We start from the raw sequence: 18,579 nt of genomic DNA, 5'->3' as shown, positions 1-18,579 counted from the left end.
GGAGCCTTTCCCTGCTCTTAAAAACGAACGTGCTGCGGTGTGTGAGCTTCGTTATGGTCTTGCACGGTCCTGTTTGCAGAGACCTCGGCGTTTCCACCTGCTGCTGCGTGGGGCCTGGGTGCCAGCCACCTGCCCGAGCCCACGCAAAGCCTCCCTGTTTATTTTGTCTAAAAGCAATATCCCCAAAAGGAGGAGGAGGAGGAGGACGGCGGGGAGGGGGGAAATACCCACTCTGGCTTAATTGCACTTAATGAGCCTGCTGGAGCTGGCTGCCAGCGGGCCGAGGGCTGTGCCAAGGTTCGTACTTGCCCGTGAGAACTGCAAGGGTGTGGTGGCTCCGCCGCTGCTGGGAGAGGAGATCTGAGAGCCGCCGCCAACGGGGCACGGGGACACGCGGTGACGTCCAGCGGTGGCCGTGCCCGACGGGCCCCAAAGGTCCCGTGCGGGTGCTGGAGCCCGGAGCAGCCTCGTAGCTGGGGCTGGCTGTGGTTCTGCACCATGAGCCCAGCGAGGGGCTGGGTTTCAGCGCGGAGGCTCACCCACCTCGTTGCCAGCCCCCCTGCTGGCCCAGGGTGGCTGCCACCGGTGTCCCCATGGCGTGGCAGAAAGGTTTGTTGGACCCAGGCACGCTTCAACCTCCTCCTGAGTAAAGGATCTGTTGCCTGCGCCTTGCCCCAGCAGCACCAGCACAGACTCTGAGCCCAAGGTTGAGTTTTGGCAGCTCCTTCATGAGGACCCAGGTACAGGAGGCAGGGCTAGACAGACCCACGGCGCAGGGTATCAGAAGTGTGCCCATGCAGGAAACTGAAAATGCTGCGGCTTCCTTCCTCTGACATAAATAGCTCCTGCCCTAAAAACCACGGCTCGGCTCCGTGTGCTGCCAAGTGGTCTCTGGTGGCTGGAGAGGACACCCAAGGGCTCCGAGCCATCCTTGGCCAGCTCCGTGGGCACCCCGCGCACCTCCCCGTGGCTTTGTGGGGCAGCCCCAGCCCTCCCCAGCCTCAGAGCCCTCCTGAAAGCCTCCTTCCCTAACTGCACAGCCCCTCAGCACCGCAGAAAACCTCTTGGGTAACCCCAGCTGTGTCCTGGCTGGTCGTGGTTTAACCGTCTGGGCATTGAGACCCCTGGAGAGCTTCGTTTGTGCCTCTTCCCTGGTGTCCCCTTCCCCACGTGCCACCGCTGGTGCCGTTTCTCCTGCCTCCTTTTTGGCCTGCTCTCTGCATAGCGTTGGGCACGAGTTATTTTGACTTCTTTTCCTGACCAAATCTGCCTCCCAGCCCGGCCTTGGACCTCAGCCAGCGTTTGCCAAAGGGATTTCCTCCTCTGCAGCCTGCAGAAGGGCCCTGATTAAAGGGCAGGTCCCCCTTGAGGAGTCACTGCCTGAGAGCGGGTATTGTGGCAGTCCAGGCTTTTGTCTCAGCAATTCCAGATCAAGCAAAGCACCGCTTGTGAGCCCCGAGCTCCTCCCCGGGGGCTTATGAGTCAAGCTGGCCTCTTGCTGTGTTGCACGCAGCAATTAAAACAGGGAAAAAAAAAAAAAAAGAAAAGAAAAGAAAAAAAAAAAAAAGTGGGCTGAGCTGTAGCACTGGTGACAGCAGCCCCCCGGGCGCAGCAGCGACCCAGCGCAAGGCGAGGCTGCTCCTACCTGGGGAAGCTTAAACAAAAGGGCTGGGGCGTTGCTCCCTGCTGTTTTTTGGCTGCTGGGTGGGATGCTCGGAGCAGTCACCTCATGCACGCCGAGCACAGTGGCAGCGGGGACCCCCAGATGGGCTTTGGGTCCGGAACGGGAGCGCTGCCCAGCTTGGCAGCGTGCCGTCCAAACCGGTTGGGAACGCTCTCCTCCGCTTATGCAAAGGGCTGGTAATTGAGGAGAGGTTTTCTTTTTTTTTTTTTTGTCTAATCGTTTGATCTCTCCTCTGCTTCCCTTGGCACGGAGGCAGCATCCTCTCGTGCTGATGTAACCAGAGCCGGCGCGGCGAAGGCGTCCTGCGTGCGGAGGGTGCCGCTCGCTGCCCGCCAGCCCCTGCACCCACCGGCTGGGAGAGCGGAGCTCAGGGCACGAGGAGCACGGCCAAAACCTCTCCAAAAAGCTCTGGGGTCGCCGTCGGAGCGAGGCGATGCCGTGAGGCTCCAGGCTGGATGGTTGCCTTGCGCCGGAGCCCGGGAGAAGCCCGCTCTGCGGGAGAAGATGGCACTGCTGGAGGACGCCAGGGTGCTGGAGCCGAGGCAGAGCGGGAGGACTTGCTTGCTTGGAGCTGCTGCCCGTCGCCTGCGCGCATCTCTGCCTGCAGGAGTTGGCAGGATTTGAGGTTTTGGGAGCACGCTGCGAGCCCTCGCCCCTTCTCCAGCTGTGTCTGCGAGCAAAGGAGGTGGGCGACGCTGCTGGGTGACGAGGCGAGGGGCTCGGGTGGGAAGGAATCGAGCGGGGAGCTCAGAGACAGGGTGGGCTGTGTTATGGGGATAATTCCCTGCTCCTTCCATGCGGTTCAGGACTTTTTCCTGGCAGTTTCCCCCAGCAGAAGCTGCCCACGCTGCTCTGGGGAGCGCACGGCGCCGCCGGGCAGCTTTGGCTCCCCTTCACCGAAGCCCTTTGGTGGTGGATTTCCCTCGCTTCCAGAGGAAACGGCGGTGGTGGCCAGGCTTCCTGGGGATACCTCGCATCCTCCCCAAGAGCCTGGTGCCGCGGTTTAGTTTGGGATGGGGCCGATGGCTGCTGTGGGTGGGAGGATGCAGCTGCTGGCAGGAGCCGGAGGGGTCCAGCTTTGTGCCACTCCTCCCTTGCTACCCGCACCGAGCGTGGCGTGGAGATGTGGCCCTTCTGCAGAGAAACTGGTAAAGAAAAGCAGAAAAAAAAAAAGCTATTTACTCGTTTTAGATGTGCATGCATAGGCATGACCGGTGCCATACATCAGGGCGGGACAGGAACAGCCGCCAGGGACGGGGATGCCTTACGCTGGGGTTGTGAGCAGCTATTTGGGAAACCGCAGCCGCTGCGTTGCCTGCCCGTGGCGTGATTCCATCCTGCCCGTGCCCAGCTCCCCCCTTGGCTCCATCCCCGTGCGTCCCTGAGGCTGAAAAGTCTCCGATTTAGACTGGAAACCCGCTGCCAGGTTTTGCTGTGCAGGTTTTCTGAGCCGATCTGGCTGTGTGTGTGTGCGCCCAGGTGCTTTGAAGGCTTCTAAAACTCCCCGGGACAGGGGCAGCGTCCAGGGTGCTCAGCCCCTGGCACGTTTGCAGGTTGCTGCAGCTCCTGGGGAGCTGTAGGGGAGAGCAAAAAGGAAGCTGCTTGGTGTAAGCATCGCCTACAGTGAAATTTGGGGCTGGTAATGGGATTCGGGGCTGTGGGGTAATTTGGCGAGGCGGGATAACCCGCGATCCTCCTGACCAGCTTTGCCCTGCGGGCAAAACACTTCGCAGGCCAATCTGAGCGTGCGGATTTGGGAGCACTTTGAAAAGCTGCCTTGGAAGAGGCACCGAAAACACACCTGTGAGGCTCCGCTCGTGCCGCCGGGGCAGCTCCAGAGCCGAACCAACGCTGGTGCTTCAAGGTTTTTGGGGAGCTGGGGTGCCTGTGTCCCTGCTGTGGGTGCAGCCGGACCTCTGGCATGTGGCAGGAGCAAGCACGGATGAATTAATTCGTGCTGAAGGGTTCCCAGCCCTCTTCCTATGCCTTGTGTGCCGTAAGGGTGCTGCAGGAAGGTGCAGGGTGGCCCCGTGGCTCTGAGCATCCCCAGCAGCACCAGTCCGGGGCTGTGGCTTGAGAAGTTCCTGTGGTTCTCGGTGCTGCCTGGGTGAAAGGGATTTTTTTTTCCCCTCTTTTTATGTTCCAGATAAAAAATCTGGAAATTTTTTTTTTAAAAAAGGGGGAGAATAGCCTGGTGAAATACAGATTATTTTTTTTTTAATCCATCTAGCACCTCCCAGCCCCAGCATTAAAAAACCCAAACCGTGACAGCTCCGGGCACAGCGCGTTTTGCTCCGTGTCCTTGCAGTGCAAACGCCCCGGTGCGCTGAGAGATCGTTGGGTCCCGGAGTCATCGGTTTTCGGACTGTAGCTGCCTGTGTTCGTGGGGAGAAAATCCCAGGGAAGGCTGTTAAATGTCTGACTCAAAGGTCACGAGCCACAAATAACCAGCGAGAGTAAGCAGGGAAGGATTTTGTCCTGCTCCGATTGCTTCCTTGGGCCTTGTGTGAGTCGTTTGCAGGCTCAAACCGAGGAGTTTCTGATTTTTGTGCTTAAAATACCCAAATAACGTGCTTTGCTCACAGGTGTATGTGCACAGCCGGGTTGGCTTCAGGTGCATTGCTTTTAATTGTGGTTCATCCTCTGTTTGGGAAGGGTTTTGTAATGTGTGCGGCTGCCAGACTCGAACCGTCAGGTGCCTCCATTTATTTTTTTTTTTTCCTGGAAGCTTTCTGCAGAAAAAAAAAAAAAGCTGAAAGAGCTGAAAAAAAAAATAATATTTATGTTTTTACCCTTGTGGAAAAACTCTTCGGGGCTTTTCCTAAAGAAGCATCAGCCTCGTCTTGTTTTTGGAGCAGGAATTTGATGTCTGGTAGGGAGGAGTGGGATCCACCCACATCTGGCCAATTCATAAAGCCCTTGAAAGCCCCAGCTAGCACGCTCCGAAAAGAGTTACCGGGACTTGGCAGCCGCCTGCTCCAAGCATTACATCTTCCCCGCATCATCTGCTCGCATGGCTCACGCGGGATGCTGCCTGGGGACGGCTGTGGCCGCGCGGGGCTTTCCCCGCAGCTGCGCTTCTCCCCGTGCTGCCCCTAAAAGGCTGGAAAAGAGGAAAATGCCCCAAAGAGTCCGCTTTTGGGGGATCCGGCGAGGGAGCTCTCGAGGGATGCGTGAGCAGATGGAGGTAGGGGAGAAGAGGGGCAAGGGGAGCGGCGCCGTGGGGTTCCCTGCGCCCTCTGTGGGGTTCCCTGTGCCCTTTGTGGGGTTCCCTGCGCCCTTTGTGGGGTTCCCCGTGCCCTCTGTGGGGTTCCTACACGTGTCCCCACTGCAGCAGGGCAGAGGTAACGGGGTGATCCCCCTTCTGCTGCTGTCGTCCTTCGTCGGGAGTGCGGCGTTTGGCCCCGTAATTAAAGGCAGCGCCTTGGTGCGGATACCCCAGGGGCCACGGGGAGGTTATGTGAGGTACCCTGACTCTGGGATTTCCTATTTCTTGAGTCCCGGCTTTGTGATCTTAATGTTATTTCAACATAGTCTTTTTCGTGTGGTTTCTGATTTAAGTGTTTTTAATTTGAACAAATCCCCTCCGGCTAATTTTTGTTACTTGTGCGTGGCTCTGGAGGAGACCTCTTCCTTTTATTAAAGAGGAATGTTTTTAATCACATGCATTCTTCAACCCGCCTGAACTCTGAACCTTTCACAGCTAATCAACAGAAGATGGGAAACGGTTTGCAAAAACTGCTTTTAATTCCTGCTCGGCCTCGGCCAAAGCTCGGGGCTGGCTGATGAGCGGCGAGCGCCGCGAAACGGGGACGGGGACGGCGAGGGGCTGCGGAGCCTCTGGGGCTGGTTTGCTCCTTACCAGCCCGCTCCCCTGCCTTTGTTTGCTCCCTCCTCGATTCCCTTCTTATATAATTGCAGCTTTTTGCTGACGGCTGATCTCTCCTCATTCAGGAAAAAAAATAAAAATCAGGAAATGCCAAAAGCCAAGCACTCTGCGGCGCTTTGTGTTTTTGTGGGGGGCGGCTGGCCGAGGCTGGTGGCTTCCCCCCGGGGAAAAGGAGCTGCCCCAGTGCCGAATTAACACCGCTGGCCTGGGAAAGTCGCTGCCATCGGGTTTCACCCTGCTCAAAAATCTTAGCAGGGGGCACTCGAGGGCTGGTGGAGCAGGAGAAGCCCCAAAGCCGGCGCTCGGGGAGCGCAGAGCTTGGCTCCGTTGTTCAAAGTGCTCCTCGTCTCTCCTCCTTCGCTTCCTTGGGGTGCAAAGAGAGCGAAGGAAGGAAGGAAGGAGGAGGAAGAGGCCGGGTGGTGGAGCAGCCTGGAAAATGCTCGTAACCCGCTGGGGGCTGCAGAGCACAGAGCCTGCATTCACGCTCGCCTTGCCGGTGGCTTTCCCGGGGCCGGCTGCGGAGAGGCAGCTCCGTGGCCCCCGTGGCCGTGTTGCAGCCGCTGTCTCCGTGTTGCAATCTCCCCTTTTCCCGCGGAGGAAGGGTGTTGCTGCGGCTCCACCTGCCCAGGTGCCGAGAGGTTTGTGCAACGGGCTCGGCAGCCCCCGGGGGCCCTCGCCTCCGCGCGCGCGGGGCCCCGCTTTCGCCTCCTCGGCTTCCTCCTGGCGTGTTTTCCTCCCCGCCACCTGCCCGCCTTGGGTGACCCAAAAAAACAACCTCCTCGTGCCACCGCCGGCACGGTGACGTCCCCAGTGCTGACGGGGGGCAAGGCAAAAACCTTCCTCCCCCCCCCTTCCCCTTCTTTGTGGCTGCTTTGCGCCCAAACCACCTCCTGCGTCGCCTGGGCTGAGCAGCTCGAGCAGCTCGGCTTTGCCGTTTGTGATTTATTTAGCAGAAGGAGGAAGGAGCTGGGGGGAAGCGTCGTGTCCTCGCCAGGAGGCTGCGCCTTCCCGTGGTGGGGTTGAGCTTTGAGCGCTGCCCCCCCCCCCCCCGGTGCCGCCGTGGTGCCCGTGGAGCCGGGCTGGCCACCAGCGCCGGCCTTCCCATGCGAACGTTCTCGTGGACTAAAAATAAGTCTCAAAAAAAATTAAAAAATAAAAAAAAATAAAAATGTTGGCAGGCGGGAGAGGAGCCTGTCCCAAAAACCGCCTCTTTTTCCCCGGGAGGAGGAGGAGGATGCTCGCTTCGCCCTGCGCGCACGGCTCGGGAGCAGGAGGCAGCCCCTTGGTGGTGTTTTGAGGGTCCCCATGCGGCGCTGGTGGCCTCCGAGGGTCCCCAGCAGGACGTGGGTGCCCTCGGGGAAGGGGGCAGCCCCCCCGGGAGCCCTCGAGGTGCCGGGTTTTGGCTGCGGGGCCCTTTCCTGGGGCGAGGGGAAGAGGAGGAGCCGCTCGCCTGGCCGCCTGCCCCCTGAATCATGCGCGAGCATCGCATCGGAGGCTGCGGCGGAGGGGAGTTGTTTACTGTAACTCCTGGCGCAGGGCCCGGCAGCGAACCCCAAATGAATTCAAGCTGCCGAAGGAGGTCACGGCTGAAACAAACAGCTCCCAGGGCAGGAAGGGCTTCGTGCGGGGGGCTCGGAGCTGCAGGAGGGACAGGGGACACCCCCAGGGTGCTGCCCAAAAGCGGCTCTGCGCTGGAATTCGCTCTGCCGAGCGCCGCGTTTCCAGATCTGCAAAATCACCCCGAACTTCGCGCAAAGAAGCTGAACCCCCCCTTTTTTTTTTTTTTCCGCAGAGGTCTGGGTGCCCTCCTACGGAGCCTTTCCTCATCCCTGCCCTCGTCCTCCCCTCTCCCCACCGGCCCCGTTTGGCCGCAGCCTCCCCGCGGGGCGGCTCTCCGCACGGCCGCTGCCTTTGGGTCCGCGGGGAACGCTCGACAGCCTTTTTCCTGGCTCCGGGAGCACGATGAGGAGTTGTTTTTCTGGCCGCTGGCCTGCCCGGCCTCCCTCTCCCCCCGGCACACGCGTTCCCTCCCACTTCTTCCCTTCCGCTGCTGCTTCGGAGTTTGTTTTTAAAAAGTCTGAAACAAATGAGGCAGAGAGATTCCCAGCCACCCGGCCAGCGCCTTCCATCCTCGCCTCCCCTCGACGCCCCCCCCTCTCCTCATCCTTCCCCTGGGCTTGTCCCTCAGCCCTCCTCACCCCCTTTTCTGCCCCAGATTGGTGCTGGAAGGGCAGCGGATGGCTGGAAGGAGAGGTGAGAACAGGGCTGCTGCTGCTGAGCTCAGGCTGGGGCCGCTCTGGGAGCTCCCTCTGGGTGCTTTGAGCATCACAAGCGGAGGGGAGGCTGTGAGGATGGAGGCTGGGGCACGGAGGATCGGTGCCGTCCTCCTTGCAGCCCAGTTTTCCTCTCCAAATGATGCTTCAGCAGCGTTTTTCCACGTCTTAAAGCCGAGCCTGGCACTCATGGTCTCAGCTCCTGTCCCAGCCTTCCTCCCTCCTCGCATCCTCCTCCTCGCTGTGGCATGGGGACCAGGCGAGCTGGGAAGCCGGGAGGTGGCAGCCCAGCATCTTTTCGCTTCCATCCTTCAAAATCACCGACGTTTAGCAAGGATTCGGGGCCCTGGCTGGAGCTGGGAGGTTTCTGGAGCAGCGCCGTGAAGGCTGGCGGCGTTTTCTGGACCCGTGCACGGCTGCTTGCAGGTGTGGAAGGGCGAAGCAAAAGGCTGAGAGCAGAGGAAAGGTCTCCTTGCTTAGGGAAACGCTCCTTGGGCTCGGGTTGGGTCATAAAAATGCATCTGAACCACATTTAGCTGCTTGTGCACTGCCCGAGGTCTCATCCTGCCCATCTCGGGGCATCGCAGCTGAGCCTCGGGGTGGGAGCTCAGCGGCTTTCAGCAGTTCTGGTCCTCAGCCTGGTGGCACACCAGGGTGCAGCAATTAGAGCTAATTAGCCAGAGACAAATGAAATCCCAGGCAGGGATCAATGAGATGGAGAGAGTGGGGTTGGTTCTGGGATGGGGCTTCCCTGGGAGCATTGGGGCTGTGTCCTGAGGGATTTAGCTGGTGGGGAGCAACATTTATCCATGGATTTGGGGCAGCTTTCCCTGCTCAGGCTGTCCAGAGCTGGTCCCACTTTTGTAGGGCTGTGCATTTCATCATCTGCACGGATGGGAGCCGATGTTTGGGACCTCTCCTGTGCCGTGCTGGGGCTTTGCCAGGTTCCCCCCGTTCGGTTGCTGCGTTACGGGGTTGGAGCCTGCCGAGATTTCTCCTGCAATATCGCAAGCATCAGCACAAGCTCCCCGATGTCGTCGGAGCTGAGGTTTGCACAGCGCAGGGCGTGGTGCTCTGCCTATAAAAATAACATTTGCATTTTTATTTTTAATTTATTTTTTTTTTACTTGAGCTGCTTCACTACTTGTGGAAAACAATCGCTTCTCAGGCCGCAGCAGCTTCGGCCCTGCGAGAACGTCCCCTTTGCTGGATTTCCTGCCCACCCGCTCCTTCCCAGCTTCTTTTCCCCTCCCTGCGTGCAGTGCTCATGGTGAAGCTGCAGCAGCTGCCTTGGCTGTGTTTTTGGGATGCCACAAGCCCCTCGGGGCTGTCTGTGTGTCCTTGAGTTACCGTTGTGCTCGCTCGTCCCAGTTCTGCTCTGCTTTTTGGAGCATCCCCCTGCAGCCCATACTGGGGGCGAGCGATGTCCCCTTGCCACCACCACCCCATAGCTCCCCACAGGTGGCTTCCTTGGGCTAAATTGGGCTGCGGAGATGCAGGAGGAGGGGCAGCATCCTTGTGGCAGGGTGGGGGGCATTGCCTGCCCTTCCCACGGGGGCTGCAGGTCGCCCCGTTTCTTCGCGGGGTTGCAGCGGTGCCATGCCGGAGGCAGCCAGCACTGCTCTGCGCTGACCTGTGGGGTGAGCTCAGCGAGGCTTTGGGTGAAAATCCCCCGCTGTGAGGGGTTTTGGATGCCCTGTGCCTCTGTATGGGCGTTGGATGCCTCGATCCCTATAGTCGAGGCTGCTCCAGGTGGTCCCGTGAGGACGGGGGAAGCCGCGCGCCCTGGCAGGATGGGAGCGCCTCTGCTTTGGGAAGCCGTGGTGTCGGGGAGAGGTGCCTGCAGCACCTTGGAGGCTCTCCAAGCGCGGCTAACTCCCAGGATTTCTGCCTGGATGACGGAGGAGGCTTTTGCAGGCAGCAGATGGGATGTGGCAAGCCCTCCTCGGCAGCAGGGCGCATTCCTCGCAGCACCCTCCTGCGCGCTGGGGTATCCTCACCCCATCCTGATGCTGCCGTCGCTTTTCCAGGGGTACGAGGCACGGGGGACCCCTCTCCGTGCTGATTCTCACCCCGCTTTGTGTCTCCACAGCTGCTGTGAACCCGTGCACCTCCCCGCGGGTGCCCCAGGCCGCCCCCATGGACCTGCGCATCGGGCAGCGCGTCGTCAAGCCCGGCTCCGACACCGCCCTGCTGGCCCTGAAGCACACGCAGCAGCTGCAGCACCAGCTCTTCCTCGCCAGCCTGCACCAGCAGCAAGTGGAGCAGCTCGCCCACCAGCACGTGAGGGTACGGGCGGAACGGGTGCTTCCAAAAATCCCCTTGTTTTCCCCCAAAACGGGTAGCTTGGGGTGGTGCTGCCTGTGTGCCGGCAGTGCCCTGCCTCCAGGCTGGCTTTGCCTGGACTCCCGTCTCTGGCACAACCACCAGCTAATAAAAGGCTGGAAATCCCAACCCCAAAATAATCTTCCCAGGTTAATTCTTCCCTTCCCATGATCTAGGGAGCCTGCAGTGCTCCTCAGCCATCCTGGAGGCCGCGCTGATGCAAGGAGGCCGCTTAGGGAGGCAGGTTTGGGGGGGAGGTTGTGTGTTCCCGTCCAAATTTCAGCCCTGCCAAGGGCAGCAGGAGGCTGGGGCCTCCCGGGACGCGTGGAGCGGGGAAGTGTTTGCAGCCACACGCCGTGTGTGTGCCGAGAGAGGAGCCAGCACGGCTGGACAGGATGCCTGGTGTCTGTGATCTGCCACTCGGCTTGGCCACCGCTGCCTCTCTGCCCTGAAGGCACGGCTTACTCACTCCGCCAGCTAATTGGCTTTTCTGGGAAGCCTTCCCCGAAATCCTCTCGTGTCACCCAGAATAGCACCCCTCCCTGGCATGGCAGCTGCTGCCAGGCTCTGCGTTGTCACAAGGTTTTGGTAAGGTTTAGGCTGGGTGCTTCCTCTGGAGCCCGATTTTTCCACCTTCAGGAGCAGAGCAGGTTTTTGGGGCCATGGCCAGGCAAGCTGTGACCATCTCCTAGCGTGGAGATCGAGCCCTGTCCTTGTGGCTCCTCGAATCCAGCTGGGATTTCCATCATTGCACATTTGTCCCGTTGTTGCCTGTCCTTTTTCTGGGTTCTGCAGAACCCGGCTCCATCTCTAATCCCCTCCTCTTGCACCCTGCGTGCTCCAGACTCTGCTGAATCCTGCAGCAGCTGTAAAACCACCTTGCTGTGAGCCCCAGGATCACCGGGGCCCCCTCCTACATCCTGCCACGTCCAAGAGGTGGAAGCGTCTGCCCCTGAGTGCCAGTCCCACTAACCCTTGCTGGGAGCTCTGGGGGATTCCCTGGGGCTTTCGGGGGGACTCTGAGCATCATCTTGGTCCACACGAGGGAGGCTGGAGGTGGTGATGCTGCCAGGTGCTTAGAGGCTTTTGTGCAGATGTGATGCTTTCATCCATGTGAGGTGTGATAAGCTGCAGAAAACACAAACTTCTAAGATTAGTGTGTATTTTTTCTATTTTTTTCCCCCCTTGTTAGTCAACTGTGATTTTTTTTTAGCTCTATTACAACATGCCCCAGCTACAGATATGTCAAAACAGGCAGCAAGCTGAAACAAACTGGTCCGAGTTTTGCAGCGTCCCTGGGGAGAGCATCTCTGGAGACCGAGATGTGTGCGGTTCGCTGTGATGAAACAACTTTTAACATGTTCTTGTCAGCACCAGGCTTCCAAAAATGACCTAACGGATGATTTCAGAGATCTGGCATGGTGCCTGGGGTGCTGTATGGGGTGAGGTCGGGGTCCTGTGGTGCTGACGGTGCCCTCTTTTCCCCCAGGTGACCATGGAGTCCCCGCACCGCGAGGCAGAGCCCGGGCAGCAGGAGCAGGAGCTGCGGCAGATCCTCAATAAGGACAAGAGCAAACGAAGTAAGAGCCTCGGTGTTTTCTGGCCTGTGGCACCAGGGGCTGCGTCTCTGCCCGAGGAGCTGTGTCCCCAAATCCAGGGGGATCACGGGGAGTGAGGTCGGGGCGTTTTGTAGCAGGGTCTCCAAATGGCAGGGACTGGAAGGGACCCGAAAAGATCACCCAGCCCAGGAACACCCCGATCAGGTCACACAGGAGCAGGTTCAGACAGGATTTGGGTGACTCCAGAGAAGGAGCCCCCCCAACCCCTCTGGGCAGCCTGTTCCATGCTCCCCATGCACAAATCTCGTCTCATTTTTAAGCAGAAAGGAGCTTTTTGAGGTGAAATGAGTCCCAGCTCGCACCCACTGCTCCTCGTCCTGTCACTGGGTGTCCTGGGCAGGGCAGGAATTTGGCTCTGGAGCAGGCAAGCCCCAGGCTGGAGCTGGGTGGTGATGGGGAGAGGTTTTGGGGTGCTGGGCAGGACGGTTTGCACCACGCAGGAAAGCAAACCCCTCGTCCTGCTGCGATCTCCCTGCGCCATCTAGTGCCTGCTGCTGCTCGCTGAGCTTTTGGAGGTGCAAAGCCCTTCTTCACATCCCTCTTCACACTCAGGTGTAGCCGTTCCCGGTGTCTGTGAGCCTGCTGCCTTGAACCCGAGCTCTCTCAGGGCGCTGATGCTTTCCCCTTCTCATCCCTGAGCTCCTGTTTGTGTCTGCAGGACGTGGGCTGCTCTTCCCCAGGGCTTGGCAGGGCTTTTTGGGGTGCTGCAGACTCAGTGCCTGCCCTTTTGGGTCCGTGCCCAAGCAAATGCAGCTCCTGCAGATGTGGCAGCTGAGCAGCGCTGCCTACGCGGGGCTTTCTTGTGCAAGCTGGGAGTTAATTGTAGAAATTATTAAGCAAGATGTGCTTGGAGGTGCTGAGCAGCACCATGGAGGCGTGGAGCATCCCTCGCGCAGCCACCCAGCGTGTTTGCTGGAGCAAACGACCGAGGATGTGTCCTGGTGTGGGTCAGGCAGGGGAATGGGCCCTGGGTTGAGGCAGGGAAACCACGGAAAGCTCCTGGCAGCTGGGGGCAGCTCCCTGCAGCAGTCAGAGCTCTCCCTGGGGGTGCTCCACCACCGCCACGGAGCCACGTGCAGGACGTGGGGCGCTGCTGCAGTGCCAGCAAGCCGTGGTGAGTCTCCTGTTGGGTGCTCTTCTGGAAGAGCGCAGCTCTGTCAGAGGTTCAGGAGCCTCAAAGCCTTCCCTGAGCTGTCTGCGCTTTCTTTTTCTTGCTGTCTCTCATTCTCTCCTGTCTTGGAGGTAAGAGCAGGGAGCGGGGGTGCGGGATGGGCAGAGCTGTGCGCTATCAGCTGGAAATCATCGCCGTGTGACGGGCTCGGCGAGCCCCAGGGCACGGTGCTCTGGAGAGGCTTCAGAGGGATCCCGTGCACCCGTGGGAGGCTTGTCGCTGCTGTACGAGCCGTGCTGTGCCTTCCTCATGCCGTGGGTGTCAGCTCCTACCTGCTCTGGCTTGGCTGCAGCAGGCAGATCCTGAGCTGAGGCTCGCCCCTGCTGATGCTCTGCCTCTCAGCTGCTGGCGCTCAGCGAGGTTAGCAGCCTCAGCAGCTTCAGATTCACCACCTGGGAGCCTCTGGTTGTCCTTCTCTGCCTCTCCCTGCGCCCACCTTGATCTGAGGCCCGTGCCAAGCACATCTGCAGGGCTTTCTCCATGTCTGTGTGCTCGCAGGGGCTCTCCAGCCACCTTCTCTTGGCTCGTGCAGCCATGGGGAGCCCCAGGGCCGTGCTCTGAGGGTCCTGTGGGATGCTCTGTGATGACTCTCAGCCCACGGTGCTCACTGCCTCCTCTCTGCAGGTGCTGTGGCCAGCACGGTGGTGAAGCAGAAACTGGCGGAGGTCATCCTGAAGAAGCAGCAGGCAGCAGCTTTGGAAAGGACCAGCAACCCCAACCCTTCTGCCATGCCGTACAGGTAAAAGAAGGGCGTCCTCGCAATGCTGTTTGACCCACCCGGAGCAGGACAGCTGCTCAGGACCCTCAAAACATTTCTGGTGGTGGGTTTGGATAAGTCAAGGCATTGCTAACCGTCGCTGCCAGGAGGGAAAGTCCTCTAACAAGGTTCCTTCTCCCTGCAGGTCTTTGGAGCCTCTGGATCCCGAGGGCCCTTCCCCTCCTGTACTCAGCACCTTCCTGCCCCCGGTCCCTAGCACTTCTCTTGACCCCCCGGAGCATTTTCCACTGCGGAAAACAGGTGAGGCTGGGGGCCAGCACCATCCCCCCCTGCTCTGATGCCACTGAGCCCGCTTGCAGGGGATGGCAGGAGCCAAGAAGTGGGGTGGCCTGGCCCCACCAAGCTGTTCCAGCTTTCTCCCACCCGTGGTGGGGCTGGGACTCACCACCTTGTCCTCGGCAGCGTCCGAGCCCAACCTGAAGGTGCGTTGCAAGCCCAGGAAGTGCCTGGACCGCCGCAAGAACCCCCTGACCCGCAAGGAGAGCGCGCCCCCCTCGCTGAAGAGGAGGCCGCCCGAGGCGATTGGTGAGGATTTTGGTTGGGTGGGGATAACTCGGCTGTTTGGGGAGGTTGGGGCCGGCCTGGAGCTGCCTGGGATCCCGCGAGATGCCTGCTTTGGGTTTCAGAGGGGGAATTTCACATCGCAGGGGCACGTTATCGGTCCTGGCCACCAGGAGTTTTGGCTCCAGGAGGGCTCTGGGGAGTTGTTGGAGGGAGGGTGAGCTTTATTAGGCTGGGGCTGTGCAGTTCTCTGTGTGCAGGTGCCCATTTTCCATGATTTTCTTCCTGGCACAGATTCCTCCCCAAGCAGCAGCAGCACCCCCGTGTCCGGCTGCAGCTCTCCCAACGACAGCCTCCCCGCCGAGCACGGAGCCCTCCCCACCGCCTCTGGCATGGCCCACGAGGTGAGCTCCCCAGCTTCCCGAGCCCAGCCTTCATCTCCCCGCTCTCCCACCACCCTCCTAGGCTCAGGATCAGCTAGAAAACCCCCCAGGCACTCCAAATCCTGCACCACAGCTGCCCCGGCACGGTGGGACCCCCTGCCTGACCCAGTGACACGCTGCCCCCCTCTGCGCCGTGCACCGGTGCTCTCCTAGTGCATGCGCTGCCCCCCGGTGCCCCCAGCCCTGGGTTTTCCCCCAGTATCTGGCACTTGGCCACCCCCTTTCTGCTGCCCCGTGCTGTGAGCCCTGCCCTTGCAGGAGACTGACGGATTGTGTTTGGTGCAGGCGCCCCTGGCCCAGCGCCTGATGCTGCAGGAGAGCTCCCTGGCCCAGTTTGCCTTGCAGGGCGCAGCCTCCCTTCCTGCCATCACGCTGGGATTGCCGGCCACCACTAGCGCCAGGGTAGGTAGCCAGTTTGTAGGAACCCCCAAAGCCTTGGGTAGAGGGTCCCCGCAGGGCAGGGGAAGCCCTTTTTTTTGGGGTACGGGGTTCCTGGGTGAGTGCCAGCTGTACACTGGCTCTGAGGAGTCACAGAGGCTGCCCGTGGGCACGGGGAGGATGCGCCGTGTCCCGGTGGGTTGCTGATCCAGCCAGAGTTAGGTCAGAGGTTGGACTCGATGGTCTTGAGGTCTCTTCCAACCTAGACAATTCTGTGATTCTGTGATTCCTCCTCCCCGCAGGGAGACGCAGATCGCCGCCCCCTCTCCGGCCTGGCCCACCGGGTGCCCGTGCTGAACGGGCCCGTCCTCGCAGGCACGCACTCGCCCATGTTCATACCAGCTGGCTTGGAGCAGCACGAGGCTGGGAGCCCCTTGTCCCCTCGGCTGCAGCCCGTCATCATCCTCGAGCCCTCGGTCACCCATGCTCCACTTGTGGCTGGTAAGTCTCAAGCTTTGGGGCTGGCAACACGGTGTGGAGCCTTGCTCGGGGTACAAGTTGCTGGTTTCCCATTATTCCTCCATGAGCTGGAGCTGAGGAGGTAGAAAGTGTTAATATTAAGAGGGCAAAGCTGCCCCTAACCTCTCCCTCCTCTCCCTGCAGTGCCAGGGCTGGGAACGGTCCCCTTCTCCTTCGCCCCCTCGCTCATCTCCGCAGAGCGCCTGTCGCTCCCGGGCCACCACAAGCCTCTGGGCAGGACCCGCTCGGAGCCCCTGCCCCAAAACCCCAAGGCCATCCAGCAGCAACTGGTGTACCAGCAGCATCACACCCAGTTCCTGGAGAGGCTCAAGCAGCAGACACATCTGGGCAAGGTAAGGCCTGGGGGTGTGCAGGAGGTGCTGTGCAGCAGGGTGCAGGATTGCAGCGAGGATTGCGCTGCCCAGGCTCAGGAGCTGAGGGTGTCTGCTCAGCTTCGTGGGCTCCCACGTTCATCGTGCTCCTACCCGGGGGTGCTTTGACCTCCTCAGCCTGTTCCTTGCTGACTTGTGCCCCTTCCCCCGGCTGCAGCGCATGGCCAAAACCAGCGAGAAGCCCCGGCTGCGGCAGATCCCCTCCTCGGAGGACATGGAAGCAGAAGGGACGGAGACAGGGGCTGAGGGCGGCGACCAGGCGAGGGCACGCGTGGAGCCTGCGAGGCCGGGGAGCAGCGGGAAGGAGCCCGAGAGGACGCAGAAGCTGCTGCAGCCTCAGGAGGAGCTCGTCCTCCAGCAGGTAGGCGAGGGCTGGCGGGGGTGGGGGGGAGCAGGTGTTGGTTTTGCAGTTTTTTGGTTATTTTTCATAGCTCTCACTGCGCTTTTCCAACACCTGGAGCTTCCCTGCCCCTCACCCTGTGGATTTTTAGCCTCCAAATGTTTCACTTTCCCCGTGTCCTACACGCAGCAGTCTCAGGTCACTGTGGGGCTGTGCCTGTGTAGTCCTGCAGCCCCTCTGCCTGCTACGCTGCCTTTTTCCAGGCCAGATTTGTGGTTTGCTGTGAGATTGCTGCTGGTGCTGCAAGCCACGCTGTGTGGGTAGGGACGCAGGCACCACATCTCTCCCTCCTGTGATGCAGGGGCAGTTTGCTAGCACAAGCCGTGAGCTGCGGCCACCCCTGGTGCAAGCAGGGCTTGGGCATCGTCCCCAAATCGCTGGGCGTTGTCCCCAAACTGCTGGGCACCATCTGCAAAGTGCTGCACCCTGCAGCAGGGCTGCCCAGCACTGCGGGGCTGAGCCAGCAGAGAGCAGCAGACGCTGCTCCACGCATCCCAGCTCCTACAAAGCAGCTCCGAGCCCCCCAGTACGGAGGGGGCTGTCGCATCCAGACCCTCCAGAGACCGAGGCTCATTCCTGGGAGAGCGTCCTCGCCCCGGGTGCTGCCGTGCTCACTGTCACCTCTCTCCATCAGGCGTATCTCTGGGACCCCTACCAGCGCATGCAGCACCAGCTCCTCAAGCGGCAGCCTCTGGCCGACCCCCCCATGGTTCCGACCGTCCTCGCGGGGCACAGGCCCCTCTCCAGGGCTCAGTCATCTCCTGCCACCGCCACCATCTCCCTCCCTGCCCAGGACACGGCTTCCAAGACGCTCTCCCTGCCCGTGCAGGAGCAGCCGACCAAGCCTCACTTCACGACAGGTAGGGCACGGGGGCGCAGGATGAACCAGCTGGGGACAGGAGGTGGGGATGCTCTGGGGAACCCGTGTGTCCATCCCAATCATTCCCGGACCCCAAAATTCCTGGGAGCACCCTGGCTGGCTGCAGAAAGAGCAGAGCAAGCCGTCCCTTCTCCTTATCTAAAGTACCTTTTCCAAGCAGGACTTGCCATCCTGGTCTGTTACGAGGGCTCGGCTCAGCTCTCCTGGGCATCCAAGGCAGCAAACGTCTTGGGGCAGAGGCTCCCAAGGTTCAAGGAGTTACAGTCAAACTAAATAACCCTTAACGGGTATTTGGGGTCCCAACAATCAGCCCTAGCCCCCGAAAAGGAGCAGAATTTGGCTTGGCAGCATTGAAGCTCGGCTGTCTGGTCCGGTCTCAGGCCAGCAGCTCTCTGTGGGCGTTCTTGCAGGGCTGGTTTACGACTCGGTGATGCTCAAGCACCAGTGCTCCTGCGGAGACAACAGCAACCACCCGGAGCACGCGGGTAGGATTCAGAGCATCTGGTCCCGGCTGCAGGAGCGGGGGCTGCGCAGCCAGTGCGAGGTGAGCAGCAAGGGGGAGGACACTGGCATGAGCTAACAGTGTGGTAGGATGCCCTGCTCCCTGCTCCCACCTCCATCCCTGTTATTCCCAGAGCTTCCCAGCCTGTTTTCCACCTCCAGCCAGGCAGCAAAGCTCTTGGGAGGGGGCTTGGACTCGGTTGGTGCTGGGTGTGCCAAACTGGAGTGATTTGGTCTGACCGTCCCCGGGGCAGATGGCAGCTTGCCGTGTTGGAAAATGGGTGGAATCCCTGCTGAAACAGGGCTGAGGGGGTTTGCCAGCTTGGGGGGGCATCAGTGTCAGCTCCAGCCTGTTAGAACTGTAGGAAAATAGCTCTGGCATTCCCTACCCCATCCTCTCCTGGCCACCCATGGGGTTGGTACACGTGGGTGGGGGAACCCGGGTGTCCTGTCCCGGAGCACCTCGGTCACAGCCCGTGTCCTGCAGTGTCTGCGGGGACGCAAGGCCACCCTGGAGGAGCTGCAGTGCGTCCACACCGAGCGCCACGTCTTCCTCTACGGCACCAATCCCCTCAACCGCCTGAAACTGGACAATGGGAAGCTGGCAGGTGAGCCCCCCACCCGCAGCCGGTGGTGCCCCCCCTGTGCCGTGCGCTCCTAGCCCGTGCCAGTCCCCCCCCCAGCTTTGTGGCTGTGATGTCCTCACTGTCCCCTCCCCGCAGGGATCCTGTCGCAGAGGATGTTCGTCATGCTGCCCTGCGGAGGGGTGGGGGTAAGTCCTTGTTCCCTGTTCGGGGCTTTTTTTGGATGGGGGATGTTTCTTCTG

General features: G+C 60.5%; 1 protein-coding gene across 10 annotated transcripts in view; it reads left to right on the top strand.

The window, feature by feature from the left end:
* Positions 1–18,579, top strand: part of HDAC7 (histone deacetylase 7) — a 69,924-nt gene that overhangs the window by 46,058 nt on the left and 5,287 nt on the right. For 6 of the 10 annotated variants that reach the window (XM_068663652.1, XM_068663646.1, XM_068663648.1 and 3 more), the window contains exons 2-15: positions 9,939–10,135; positions 11,661–11,751; positions 13,586–13,700; positions 13,864–13,979; positions 14,142–14,264; positions 14,535–14,644; positions 14,969–15,085; positions 15,364–15,562; positions 15,725–15,933; positions 16,130–16,333; positions 17,007–17,232; positions 17,663–17,796; positions 18,241–18,361; positions 18,476–18,525. In XM_068663652.1, the coding sequence (XP_068519753.1) occupies positions 9,939–10,135; positions 11,661–11,751; positions 13,586–13,700; positions 13,864–13,979; positions 14,142–14,264; positions 14,535–14,644; positions 14,969–15,085; positions 15,364–15,562; positions 15,725–15,933; positions 16,130–16,333; positions 17,007–17,232; positions 17,663–17,796; positions 18,241–18,361; positions 18,476–18,525 (2,012 nt within the window). Of the gene's footprint in view, positions 1–2,043; positions 2,370–4,640; positions 4,872–9,938; positions 10,136–11,660; positions 11,752–13,585; positions 13,701–13,863; positions 13,980–14,141; positions 14,265–14,534; positions 14,645–14,968; positions 15,090–15,363; positions 15,563–15,724; positions 15,934–16,129; positions 16,334–17,006; positions 17,233–17,662; positions 17,797–18,240; positions 18,362–18,475; positions 18,526–18,579 lie in introns of those variants that run through there. The other 4 variants (XM_068663654.1, XM_068663655.1, XM_068663643.1 and 1 more) reach the window with 4 other exon arrangements.

The sequence above is a fragment of the Anas acuta genome, chromosome 29 (assembly GCF_963932015.1).
Source record: "Anas acuta chromosome 29, bAnaAcu1.1, whole genome shotgun sequence".
Taxonomy (NCBI): Eukaryota; Metazoa; Chordata; class Aves; order Anseriformes; family Anatidae; genus Anas; species Anas acuta.
This window is presented reverse-complemented; position numbering and strand designations above follow the sequence as displayed.